Source organism: Uranotaenia lowii, chromosome 2 (assembly GCF_029784155.1).
Source record: "Uranotaenia lowii strain MFRU-FL chromosome 2, ASM2978415v1, whole genome shotgun sequence".
Lineage (NCBI taxonomy): Eukaryota > Metazoa > Arthropoda > Insecta > Diptera > Culicidae > Uranotaenia > Uranotaenia lowii.
This window is the reverse complement of record NC_073692.1, coordinates 5,286,929-5,300,848: the sequence shown is the minus strand read 5'-3', so window position 1 is coordinate 5,300,848 and position 13,920 is coordinate 5,286,929. Positions and strand designations below refer to the sequence as shown.

At 36.1% G+C, this 13,920-nt stretch overlaps 1 protein-coding gene across 5 annotated transcripts in view; it reads right to left on the bottom strand.

The window, feature by feature from the left end:
• Window positions 1–5,389: 5,389 nt before the first annotated feature.
• The window catches only part of LOC129749762 (fibronectin type-III domain-containing protein 3A-like), a 124,893-nt gene continuing 116,362 nt past the window's right edge, over window positions 5,390–13,920 (bottom strand). For all 5 annotated transcript variants that reach the window (XM_055744833.1, XM_055744834.1, XM_055744836.1 and 2 more), the window contains 3 exons: window positions 13,614–13,911; window positions 10,488–13,549; window positions 5,390–10,418 (listed from right to left, as the gene is read on the bottom strand). In XM_055744833.1, coding sequence (XP_055600808.1) covers window positions 9,894–10,418; window positions 10,488–13,549; window positions 13,614–13,911 — 3,885 coding nt within the window. In that variant the 3' untranslated portion in view covers window positions 5,390–9,893. The remainder of the gene's footprint in view (window positions 10,419–10,487; window positions 13,550–13,613; window positions 13,912–13,920) is intronic.

Below are 13,920 nucleotides of genomic sequence, written 5' to 3'. Positions count from 1 at the left end.
TGGAAATAAGCTGTATCCATCACTTGATCGTTATGCAATCAACCGTTTTTTAGATCATACTTATTTTTTTATGCTATAAATATTATACTATTTTGTCATTTGAATAGATTCAATGATTCATCTAACATATAAAATAATCAATTTAAACATTACATTTGCAGTAGGTTTTCCAACGAATCAGGAATTCGTATCCTTCAGGCTTCCACAGTACGACAGTAAATCGATGACACTAAACTGTTCACGGTCGATCAGGGGAATGATCGAAATGCACTATTTGCAGCTCGCTCGCTACAGGCATGTCATTACTGGTACTTTCATGGCTTGTCATGCACTTTGCGCTATTTTTAACACAATGTGCTATCGAATTAGTTTTCAAAAACGGTGTGCCATTTGATTTAAATTCAGCTAGGTATAGCTAAACCGTTGCACAATTTAACAGTGCTTTTATTATCGCTAATCGAATACAGGATTTTTAGAATAGGAAAAACACTTTATTCGATGAAATGTAGATAAAATACAGATATGTAAATACCATCATCATGTATCAAATCGGGAATGCCGGGACAAATTTTAGAACCCGTAACTAGGCGTCAGCTATCAACATGGAAAAAATATTTTGTAGAGAAAGTGGAATTTTTTCACAAATAATCAAAGTTTTTCGACCTTCTTAATGAGAATTTTATACAATTAAAATTAAAAACTGTAAATAGACAGAATTTTCTTTGAGTTTTATATATATCATATTTTTGTAAAGTATCGCAGCCTTTATGTTGTTACACCGCTAGAACCGGTATGAAATTTCCTTTCTTATGAATATAATGTGGTTTTCTTGCGTGTAATTATATTTAAAATCCAGTGCAAAGTTTAATTCAGGTGTTAGAAAGTCTGAAAAATTGCACATTGATGAAAAGTTGGAAAAACAGTTGCCTTTGAAGATTCGTAAAAAATTCTGTGTTTCGTATTTTAAGAATCTCAAGAAGCGAAAATGTGTCAACTACGTCAACTTTTAAGTCCACTTTTCAAAATTTTTCTACTGTGACTGAAACCATTTTACGGTTATTGATTGAAAAATACGGTTGGTCCATCACTTTTTTCCTTTTTTTTTTTTCAAATTTTATATTTTTAATTTCAATATTAAAAATATTTCATTTGAAAGTTATCAAAATTCAATATTCAATTCTTCAAAGTTCTCAAATTTAAAATTAATGAAATCCCAATACATATACTTTCACAATACCAACACATAGGGGAGATAAGGGCATAACAAGCACCTGGGGTATAACAAGCACTCCTCTTTTCTACAAAAGTACGTATTTTCTTAAACAAATTTTTCATGAGGATTTGTTTCGTACTTCCTAAAGTATTAATTTTTCACAAAAAAAAAGGAATCTCCTTATCATGTTTACAGATATATTTAAAAAAAACCAGCTAGGTTCTCAAGTGACGAAAATATTATAATTTTTGAGCACCACGAAATAAGCTCTTATGATCTTTAAAATAACCTTGATCTATAATGTACGCACTGTAACATGATGTACACATGGTTTCTCAATTTTTACCATCATAAAATTTTTGATTTTTCACTTTAATCAATTTTAAAACACGTTTTTACTTAAATTTGTTGACTCGAGGCTTATAGAGCACCACTGATCGAGGCACGGTGAGCATTTTCTGCTGTAGAATCTAACAGTGAATTGAAATTGATTTATAGAGCCCCAACTTGACTAGTTTACATCCGACGATTTATTGGTAAGGTGTTTAAAAGACTAAAGTTCGATTTCTGTTCGAGGTGATTTTTTCTCCATTTACAATTCATGATCGATTTTTTTGATTGTTACATTATACGGCTAGTAGCATCATCCGCCAAACAAAGCACCAGAAACATAATGTGTGAATTGTTTGAATTCTACAAACAGACCTATTTTATTATGGCTTTGTTTGATGAATCTACGACTCACCTGACTTCATTGAGTTGAATTCGCTGCTAGATTCCCCGGCAGAAAACGCTCATCATGCTCTGATTAATGATGCTTATACTGCCCCAGAGGAGGTTCTCATTATGCCCCTACAGTGGCTGGTTTTCAGCTTTTGGCAAAATTTTTCAAAATGCATTTTTTAACGTTTTTATCTAGTTTTTCAAGTTTCAGCCCGTTAGGAAATATGCTTTTCAAGTGTCTGAACACGAAACAATAATGTAACCTCCATATTATAACTATTTTCTATGGTTAAATAAGCGTTTTCCTTAAGGTGGCCATCATGCCCTTATCTCCCCTATTCTAGAACAGTGTATTTCCATTTGCAATTAATTTGAAATTTATGAGAATCTAAGATTTTCTTAAATTGTTCTGAAATTTCCTATTTTGCCAAAAATCTTACCACTGGATCACTGAATGTCAAAGGCCTAATTTTAAATTAGCAGTATCTGAATGTTCTAAATTTCAGAAAGTTAGCTTTTTTCAGAATCTTTAATATTCTATACATTCCGACTGATCCAGTTTTTTAAGTATAATAATCCAAACTTCATGTATTCGATATTAAAACTTTTCAAGATTTCCTAATTTGTTCTACAGAGATTTTCGGGATGAATATCTGAAGAAGAACATATTTACAGAGAATTTGAATGTCGCCTGCAGATATACTTAATTTGAATAACTAACAGGTGTAACAATTACGCCTATGATGATACTATCCAAAACTTTGAAAGCGACATTTTCATTCTATTCTTTTAGCTATCCACATCGCTAAGTAAAGAAATATACCTAATTGAAAACTAAAATCAAACTACCTTCGATCAAACAATGACGTTTTTTTTAAAACTGAGAGGAAGCAGCGAAAAAGCTGAAAATCTTATTTAAACTTGTCACAAAACTATTAAAATGTATAATGAATAAACCAGCTTAGTTTTGTTGATGGTGAAGAATTTTCACTCAAGTTATGGATCAAACGCTAGCGCTTGCGAAGATTCGAACCATTTGTGTAGTTTCGTTCAGCGCCATCTCCGTCTATTTTTGTTAACGTTTCACAAATTTTTCAGCTTCGAAAACAAATCGCCTTACCGGGTCATGAAATGGTTATAACTTTTTCCATGAAAAGCTTAGTTTCTTCTCATGTTAGCAAAAAAATGAAGCTTAAGAATAGGTAAAACCAAGAATTAAAGACAAACTTCATTTTAAGCTTAGTTTAATTTAATTTAATTTATTTTATTAGAGGGGTTTGCTTGGTCAAGCTTATTCGAATTTTCTGGATGATTTAATACACAAAAATTCCTTCTTCCATACAAATTTTAAACGAAGGAATCATTTAAATCATCTTAAATATTACACTGATGCTTGGTGATCCAAAAACATCGAAAAAACTTATGGAAGAAAAAAGTCATTATTTTCAGCGGTCTAATGGCCACATACCTTCAATATTCCGTACAAATTAAAATCTATTTTTCATTCGGTTAGTAAGTATAACAACGGACTTTTCATATAGATTTCAGTCCATTTTGCACAATCAACAAAAAAGTTTTTTGGCAAATTTTGAGCCAACCATCATGTTTGCTATCATGTTTTCTTAGCGAAAATTATACCCAAGGAATATTTAAATATTCCTTGAATTATACCCGAATAAAGATTATTCAATGTTAATATTTGGCGTTCATTTTCTTCATGCGGATAACACAGTTCTGCCAAATTTTGGTTTCACTGAAAGTATTTTGATACCTTGTTTTGATACCAAAAGAACACGTTCTTTTGCTTTTGTTGGAGTAAATCCTTCGATGGTTTTAGTCATTTTAAGCGAAATTCGGTAAAATGGTTCCCAATAATGGTGGTACAATGCCAAAATTTTGCGCTCGTTACGGATAGTTACGGATGATAGTGGTTCTGCCAAATTTTGGTTTCACTGTATGTATTTCAATACCTCGTTTAGCTATCCTTTATCAATGAAATTTTGAAAGCACGAAGAAGCCAAATTTTGGCGATAAATTATACTTTATAGTTGCAAGGATACATTATGTCCTCAAAACTAATTTTAAAACGTTGGCCAAACAAGGTTTCAAAAGGTCCCTAATAAAAAATCAAAGGAGATAAATAAGCCAATTGGTTAAAAAACCAAAAAAAAAATTAAAATAACATTAAACGAGGTATCGTTAAAGATTCAATGAAATACTTGGTATAATCGAGTTTTTCGTATATGAAAAGTGAGACCAAATTTTGGCATTTGGAAATTTTTGTTGAAGAAACCATCTCACTAAGGCCCATTAGGGGTAGGTTTTCGCCGGTGCTATCTTCCAATTCATCCTAATTGCGGTCATCTGTAAACGAGATGCAGCCAAATATATATGAATTTCACTATTTCCTTCCCTTTTTTACAAAATTGCTCAAAAAATCAAAATTGTACTGAAGCAACTTGTCAAATCAGTCAAAAGATTATCTTTAATTCAACCAATCTTTCGGTTGATTGGATTCAGTAGAACTATTCAACCAAGTAGGCTCATAACACATATAAGAGCAAATTTATCCCTCACCTGACTATTATCTGAACACTTTTCATACATACATTTGCGTCTTCTAGCAGAAAATTTCACGTAATCTGATAACTCAAAGTCGAAAAGGTGGCTCCAGAGAGTATAACAGTCGAGGTATAGGCAAGGTTGCCGAAATCACGGAAAAATCTGTAATTTCACAGAATTTTGTTTAAATTTTCATCGCAGAATCTGTGTCACAGAACACAGAATTTTGATATTTTCACAGATTTCACAGAATTTTTGAATTTTGAATGAATTTTCGAAATTATATTTTTTTATGACTGTATGAAATTTGGATGTCTTACTTAGAATTAGAAAAGTATGATAAGATTGGTAATGGTAATTGATTTTATCCAACTAAAATGTGAAAAAGACACAAGTTATCATGAATTTTCTATGATATTCAAGGAAATAGCATCACAGAAATCAATCACAGAATTTTTGGGTAAAATCACAGAAGGTCAGAATTTTTTTCTCAAAAACACAGAATTTATTTCGGCAACCTTGGGTATAGGTCGAGGTTGGGGTCGAGGTTTATCTAATTTGCGAGGGCTTTGCTAGACAACCGATCACAACTTAATGTGACTAACGAAAAGTAGTCGCTTAAGCAAAAAAGAAAACCTGTAGTTTTCGATGTTGGTCAACACGCAAAATCGTCAATCGGTCACCGATTTGTGGTGGAAAGCATATTTTTTTAGGTACTCCAGCACGTAAAATATAGACCATCACATTTCTCTAACCCGCTTATAATATCTTGATGAACTTACTTTTTGTCGAAAGGGTAAAATGCCAAGACGAAGAAGAAAAAGAAGCAGAGTCCTACGGAATTTCTTTCTCATTCTATGAAATCAACACAAACACTAAAATCATTTTTTTACATAAAATATATTTCTGTTAAATTAAATATTGTTCATATATATTAAGATATTCTTGTTGTTTATATACTTAATGTCCACGTTTTAACATACATATTTTTAATTTATTTTCCATTTTTTTAAATTGTTCATATATACGTGTATGTGTGTGTGTTGTTCTTGCAGTTATCATATTTTTTTGTTATACAGTACTCCATTGGATGTTTTCTATGTTCATTATAATTGCAATATTATACCGTTTTTTTTTTTGCTTCCATTTTATGTTGCTGACATATTTTTGTTCGTTCATATCGTTTCAATTATCAATTGCCCCGTTTACATTTATTAGGTCACATCTTCACTTTTCGTATTTATTCTCTTGGCCGTATTTTTGTCGTTCAATCTAAGTCGAATTTTTTCGGCTATCGACGAACTCTCCTTTCAATCACGCCTTTTTTAATGTTTTTTTTGTTGGTTTAAATTTTATTGTTTTGCATATAACTATCCTAGTTTGTTGTTCTGTTTTCCTATGCGTTTATTTGGGCGAAGGAAAATAAAAGTAATAGAATTGGCTTTGTTGGGGAAAAATACAGGATGCAACATCTTTATAATAAACCAATTATAAAAAAAATAAAACAGAAATATAGAAGTTACCTTTTTACAAAAAAAAAAAATCTGTGTTTCATGTCAAATTGTTTTAGTAAAATTTACACAGCTACTAACCCCCATTTGAATAATTAATAATAATAATGTTGTTGATGTTCTTTTAATAATATTTGTGTATATTTTTCTCTTTCTTTCTTGTTTTGCTTATTATCTTCTGCGTAATCAGCCGTATCATCATAGTTGGATTTAATTTGTTTTGTATTCGCTAGGCCTAAAGATTTAATACAAGAAACCTAGATTTACGAATATTTTCATTCTATTATCAAGTTGCATTTGTTTTATTTCCTACTTCGTTTGTATCATCATCTCGCACTCGTGCACATGCCATTTATCCACTTTCCAGGTTCGAGAAACAATATTTTCAACAAGAAAATTAAAAACATGATTTGGTTCTGTACCTTTTTTTCTGTGTTATGTACATACAAAATTGTGCTCCTTGCGCCGTACAAAAGATTCCTTTATTTAAGTCAACCTATTGGTGTCACAAGAAAGCAGACATTGTTAACATCGATGTACCTATTGTTTTCTTTTTCTTTCTATTTTGTTTCGAAGAAAAAAATAATTTAACAGTCTAACAACCTACTATAATTTCTCTACCGAATCTGTCAATTCAATTGCCATAGTCATCGAGCAACAATTTGTCAAATCGTCAACCAATTCCACGGTTCCCTCAATAACTCGATCTCCTCTTCTAGATTAGTTGGTTTTTCGTTATTCATCTTGTACCTAGATACTGTTTAGTATTCTTTTTGTAATAGGTAAATGTGATTCTCTTGTCTGAATAATAGTTTTTTTTTCGGATACAAAAAGTATTAGTAGTTTAGCGCTTTTGCTGCTTTCTTCCTTCTTGCTATTGATAATCATTATTAAATTGGTAGTTAAAGCCATTCATGTTCTTAGCTAACCGGGCTCAAACTTTTATTCATTCCTATACTTATCTAGCTGTGTATCCAGACAGCATTCTTGGAAGTTTGATTGATGCTAAACATTTGATTCGCCAAAAAAACAAAGAACAATTGACTGAAATATACAGTTTTTTTTTAAATAATTTTCTACGTTGTTTTTGATTCTTGTTCAAGTTATTTCTACTTATCATTCCTGGGTTGGTTTTCATGCATACATCTTTACATAACACATTAGATTCAGTATCATCCATCGTTTGTCTGGTATTTTCGTTTTGATTGCTGTTTGTTTATTTAAGTATAGTATATGACAGAAACAATTCATTTTAAAAAAACCTACTAAAGAACAAAGGTATACATAAAATATTATAAACTAAACATCTGGAGTGTAAATAATGTTTACTAGGTGTGTTTAGAGTTGCGGTAAAATATAAAAAAAGCAAAAAAAAAAATGCATTGTTGACAATATTTTTATTATTGCATGGTGTTTACCGGTTTTACAAACTAGACAACAATGAGAGAGAGAAAGTGAAATAAAAAAATTATCAACATACAAGCTTATACCACCACAACAGAGGTTTTTCTTCTCTTCTATTTTCAAAAAAAAAAATTGCCTTTGTGTATAAATAAAATTATAAGATAAATAATCGCGGGTAGGAAATTAATACAACGGTTGTTTAAAGCTACTAAACGAAGTGAAACACGTAACTCAATTTATGCTTTAAGAGCAACAAATAAAAAAAAATGAAAATCCTGATAATATTTTATAAAAATATCACTTCTAAAAAGCTTGGGATGAGAAAACAGAAAATTGCACACAAATTATGGTTTTTTTTTTCAGGAGAGTCTAATGTTTCTAGTTTCAATGCTCTGTGAAAAATAAAACATAAATTATTTATAGAATTTATTTATAGAGAGAAAACCGCACTAGTGCGATTGCGGTAAGAAAGAAGAATTGAATAGTTAAACAAGCACAGATTATGTTTGATTAGAGTAAATATACTCCGACATGTCCTCTGGAAAATGAATTTGTTTCAAACATTGGCCAAACGTGTTCAGAGATGTATCCACGAACGGTCAGAGCTCTTGAGTCTTTTCGAAGTCATACAGCTGAGAACACTGAGATTTCTTCAATAGTACGGATATTTCAATTGGCTTTCTTGTCTATGTTTATTTTCCTCCTTTATCGATGCTATAAGTATTCTGTTCGCTTGTACGTTTTTAAACTCGTGTTGAAAAAATAAAAACATTGTAATGATACAGATAGGTGGTATTTAAAACAAACTGAAAAATTGGAATGCTTACGGCGCAGTTCTATAATTTTATCCATTTGTGTTCATTTTTGAGAAAGAAAATTTTTAGAGGCGGGGAGCTAGGGATCGAAGACCCCTTTCTTCGTTTTAATTATCTGTGTAGTTTATGTAGTAGTTTATGTTTCTAGCAATTGTTGAGGCTTTTGCTGTTTTGTTATCTCAAAGTTCTATATTTGGACACGCCCATTTTAGATTTGTTTGTCGTTTTGTTTCACAAGTACCACTGATCTGTTCTATTTTTGCTTTACATATATTTAATAATACTATAGATTTCATCTTTATAGGCTATTTTCATTTTTCTGTTGGATCCAGATAGTGGATATCGGTAATGAAGTATAAGTTTCAATATCATTAACGGATTAGCCACGGAATTGTTTTTACCTTGTTTGTTTTTCCTACTAATCGACTATTGCCAAAACAAAAACAAATTTCAACGGATACCTACCCCAAAACCAAAACAGTGGAAAAATCAAAGAAGCTTCTTCACTCAGTTTGCTTCCTATATAAGCGTATAATAAGGACACTCTCATTCCAGGACACTGATATCGAAAGTTTAAGCCGTGCATTGTTCGACTAACACCAATTTCGTATCAGTTCAACTGTCCTTATAACATAAACAATATAGCAAATTTAACATATATTTTTAGTTTACTAACACATCTTCCAAGCGGAATTCTCAGCTCTACCTTGACAACACAAAATTCTACTATATGTGGGTAATATTACGCGAATATTTTTTGATGAATTTTTCGTTAAGGGATACTCAGAAAGAGTGATTGGAAAAAAAGTGTTGGTGCTCATACTTTTAGAGCCACAGAACGATTGAAGCAAAGTAAATGTAAATCAATTTTTTTTTCTATTTAATACATTTGTTAAGAGAGCATCAACGAGTGGAAAGTTAAAAAAAAAACTCGACTATTGATTATTTTAAATCGTCGATTAAAAGGGCACTCGTAAGAAAAACATTAAGCGATTTAAATTTCTGATGATTCCAATTTACAAACCAGCTCAAAATAACATCAATCATATAACTTTTAATGAACTTCCAAACAAACTTCTTGATCTGTCCACTCTGTGATGTATGCTCAGGTATCATTCTCCAACAGCAGATATAACAGGTATGTTGCTCTTATCATGAAACCTCTAACAAGAAGACTAATGATCTTAGAAGTCCTGATGTTTTATTGAAGTTGAACAAGACTCTCAAGAATGATAACAGCAAATAGCCATATATGTACGTGTAAACATAGACAATTTGTTGACAACAAAGCAATAATTTTCCGATGCATAGATTTCCTATCATTTTGGTTTGATTATTCATTCTGTATCATCTCTTCATACTTGGGATTTCAAAACAAATAAAAATTCAGTTAAAAAGTCCTGATTTTTTTCTTGATTATTGATTTAGCTAAATCCCAAACATATCAGTTTTGTGACAGAGAGACAAAGCTGCATGTTTGTGTGCGCCTCTGTGAGTAGGTATATTGTATAAGCTATATTCGTTACCAGCATAGGTATGAGCTTTCGTATAAGGTGACGTGTTACGCAAATGTACTTATGCAGCTTTATAAATTGAAGATAAAATTAAACATACACGTTTCAGATATTTTTCTTCATTTTAGATAATGTTTTTGATCCTGGAAATTTACTTCAGACATGCAGCCACAATTACGGAAAACACAATAAAGACCAAAACGAACACAACGGCCTTGCTCGAGTCATTTTCCAACAAATTGGAAACGATCTGAACAAGGCTTGTGCCCTTCTGGATCCGAACGTTTGCCCCGTTTTGATTCACACTACTAGCGTTATAGTTCACCCCGGACGCAACCGAACCGCTGTGATTGCCGGCAGCGGCATTCATCAAAATCAACTCACCGCGACTGTTTACTACATTGCCAGCAAAGTAGGTCCTTGGCGATGAAGTTGATCCTCCGCCATCAACCTCGTCATGACCGTGACCATGACGAGAGTGATGGCTGCCACCATGCTGATGTGCGCTCGCGGATGATATTCGATGCGGCGTCAACTGGTGATGCAGTATGGGAGAAAATTGGCCGTAAATTTCTTCTCCATTCGAGCGGACTCGAACTGGACACACTTTGAAAAGGTAGTCGATGCCGTAGCACAGATTGTGGAACGTATATCGCGTTTCAGGTCCACGATAGATCTACAATGTAGGAAATTAAATCGTTAGATTATCAAATGTGTTTATTTAGGCTTTTTAAATTACACATACCTCGAGAAATTCATGATCCTTAGCTTTTGCCATTTGCAGCACATACTCAATGGCATCGGAGAATGGATTGTTTCGGCTGGTTTGCCACTCGATTGTCAAAACACCGACGGATGAGGAACCACCACCAGTGGTCAGGTGAGTGCTTCCCTGAACGATGGTATTTGAGGCGAGATTGGTCGCGTTGCCGTTAAGTGCTGGTGGATGTTGCGGGGAGCTATTGGCACTTCCTCCTAGCGGTTCAATATACACACGGGGTGCCTTGATTGTGTTGGGCGTTGCAGCGGACGTCACGAACACGAAATCTTCCGAATAGTCTCCCATGCCAGCATGCTTCGTTTCCACTGCTATCCGGAAGGTGTACGGGGTTAGTTCATGCAATTTCATCACTTTACAAGTGCTACGCGTTCCGGTGTACACGTTCTGATACTCCCCGGTTCGATTGTTTTCCACTTCAACGTAGTACCGGGCAAGATCTGCCAGATTCTTTCCTTCACCCCAGCGCAGCTTTAGGTGTGAAAAACCATACTGTATACACTCCAATTTTGGTGGTTTTGGTGGCAGTGGTGCGGTAGTAAATTTGATATAAGAAGAGAAAGGACCGCTTCCAATGTCGTTGACGGCCTGTATCCGTAGTTTGTACGACGTTTCTGGATGCAGTTCATCTACAAGTAGCTCGTTACGCGTAGTTTCAGTTCCATCGCTACTCTGGTCCAACAAATTCATAGAGGTCTCGTCCGACGCCTTCTGATTTTTGGCAGTGAGGGAGCTTTCATCAATTGGGTCTTCGTTTTCGTTATCGCTGTCTTCGTTATCATCCTCTTGGTCACTATCATCGCTGTCTTCGCTCCGCTTGGCTGTTTCAGAATTTTCGTTCTTGATCCGGCAGAGTGTTGTTGCTGCTAAAACCGATATCGTTCGATCTCCACATTCGATGTAGTAGTGGGTTATTGGTGCACCATTGCATTGAGGTGTTTCCCAGCAGATAAGTATACTTTTGGCCGTAATTTTATGCTGACCTAATATCGGTACATTAGGTGAAGCCGCTGGAGTCGTTTGTGAGAACGTTGACGAATAGCGAGAGCTTCCAGAACTATTGACTGCACACACTCTGAAGTGGTAGTTTGTGAAAGGAGTAAGATTTTTTAGTTCAGCTGTTCGCTGAGGGCCATGGAATACAGTTTGGAAGAGTAACTCTGACCCATCGGCATCAGGCGTCGAGCTAGAACAAGACGGTGTCGTACTGGACTGTAGGATGTATTCGTTGATCGGTGCACCATTACAATGAGGCTCGTCCCAATTTGCAGACAAATGTGTTGGCGATTTAACCAGTATGTTGAGCTCTTTGGGAGCATTTGGTGGTGCTGCACCAGCATGGAAGCTATACTCTGCAGACCAGTCGCCCGCTCCGATACGATTGATTGCACGAACCTGTACTGTGTACATTTCCCCAGGCCTAAGATCCTTCACAACGCAAAATTGATCCTTACCTCGATAGCAAGAAGTTCTCGTCTTGTTGGACAGTTCTACTTCCATTTCGTACTCCAAAACAGGAGCCCCGCCGTTGTAATCCGGTTTTTCCCACATTAAACAAGCAGCATAAGGTGTAGGTGCACCATTGCAATGGGGCCGTTGAGGAGCTCTCGGAGTCACCGGTTCCGTTGTCACAAGACTAGGCTCCGAAAATGCACTTATCCCTCCCGGACCTTCACACAATACCCTTATTTGATAAGCAGTTCCGGGGCTCAGTCGCTCGATCAACGCCTCCGGTTCCTTTCCACTGTATACCCGTTCGTACATTGACCCGGAATTGATCTCCACATGGTACAGACTGATCTCAGCACCACCCGTATCGACCGGTGGATCCCATTTGACCTTAAATGCAGTGGCATGTATTTTACCTTTCACCTGCGGTTTGGCAGGTCGACCTGGGCAAGCTGGAAGTGTTTTAAATATCACCTCCTTGCTAAAGGGACTTGTACCATTTTCATTTTCGGCTTTTAGTCTGAATTGGAATGTCGTTGCCCTCCTTAAACCTACACATTCGTACACGGTTTCTAGACCGGAGTAGATGTTCTTGTAGCCGTAGCCTTGGTCCAAATCGTTCATTTGCAGCGTGAATCCTTCGCTTTGTGATCTCCTCTGCCAGGCCAACTTCAAAGTTGTGGCCGAGGCATGTTGTAGTGTTGGTGGTGGGGGTTGTTGCGGTGGATTACCAGCGGTGTTGAATTTGGCTAAATCCGAATACCCACTACGACCGTATTCGTTGACCGCCAATAATCGGAATATGTAGAACGTCGATGGATGCAGTTTATTAACCGTGAATTGTTTTCCTTTCGTTTTGCAAACTTCAATAAAATCACAATTCTCGGCATTGATCAAGTGTATCATTCCGTTGTATTTGCCATTGTCGTATTCCAAAATATAATTGGTGATGTGGGCACCGTTATCAGTGGCCGCGTTCCAACGCAGTTGGAGGGAATTTTTCGTTCTTGCTATCAAAGTTGGTGCCTTCGGAACATCCGGCTCACAAGGTGGAGTGTTGAAAACCGTAGGGTCAGTTGGTGCGCCATGCCATTGTTCCAAGTAAACCTGCAATCGAACCGTATACTCTTGGCCGGGACGCAAATCTTGCACCATACAACTCAATGAGCTACCCTTGAAAATACTCTTGTACTTATTTTCTTTGCCCGGATCGCTAAGAAGCAGCTCGTAATGTAGATCCTGCACATTGAACGGAAGCGTTTCACTGGGAGGAATTGGCGATGGAACGGACCATTGGAACAGTGCAGACCGTGAAGTAATTTCGTTGACCTGTGGAGATTGCACCGAACTGAGATGTTCTATGATTGCCTGCATATCGTCTTCTTCGTCCGGAATGCTTGGCGACTCTTCGCCATCTTCGGAAGTTGCCACCGACGATGTACCATTCCGTTGATGGGCCGTTGAAACCTGGTGGGGTAGATGTTGATGCAACAGCTGATGCGACGGCTGCTGATGGTGATGGTGCTGATGCTTACGTACACTGCCATTCGTTTCCGTGTGCTTCCGCGGGGACAATGCATCTGAAAGCAATGAATGCGATGAGTTCTGGGTGACTGTGCGTATTGATTGTGCTGTAATACTTACTCAATTCACGCTGTTTCTGTTCCAGTTTTCGTAACATTTTTGTGTGTTGTCGCACGGCTCGTTCGTCTTTGTGGTACTGATTGTTGTTGTTGTGAGGTGGCGAGGGCGAATGGGTCACGTTCGACTGAGGGGTGTGCAGCGTGTGGGTTGCGGCACCTCCTGCCCCTGCTGTTCCACCCCCAGGAGCTGCTGCACCGGCTATCAGAGGTGACTGGAAAAGGTGCGGTGCACCCGGTCCTGGTCCGGCCTGGTATCCAGCCGCCAAATGATTATAGAACTGTGGTGTACTACCGTTGATCTGTGTAGG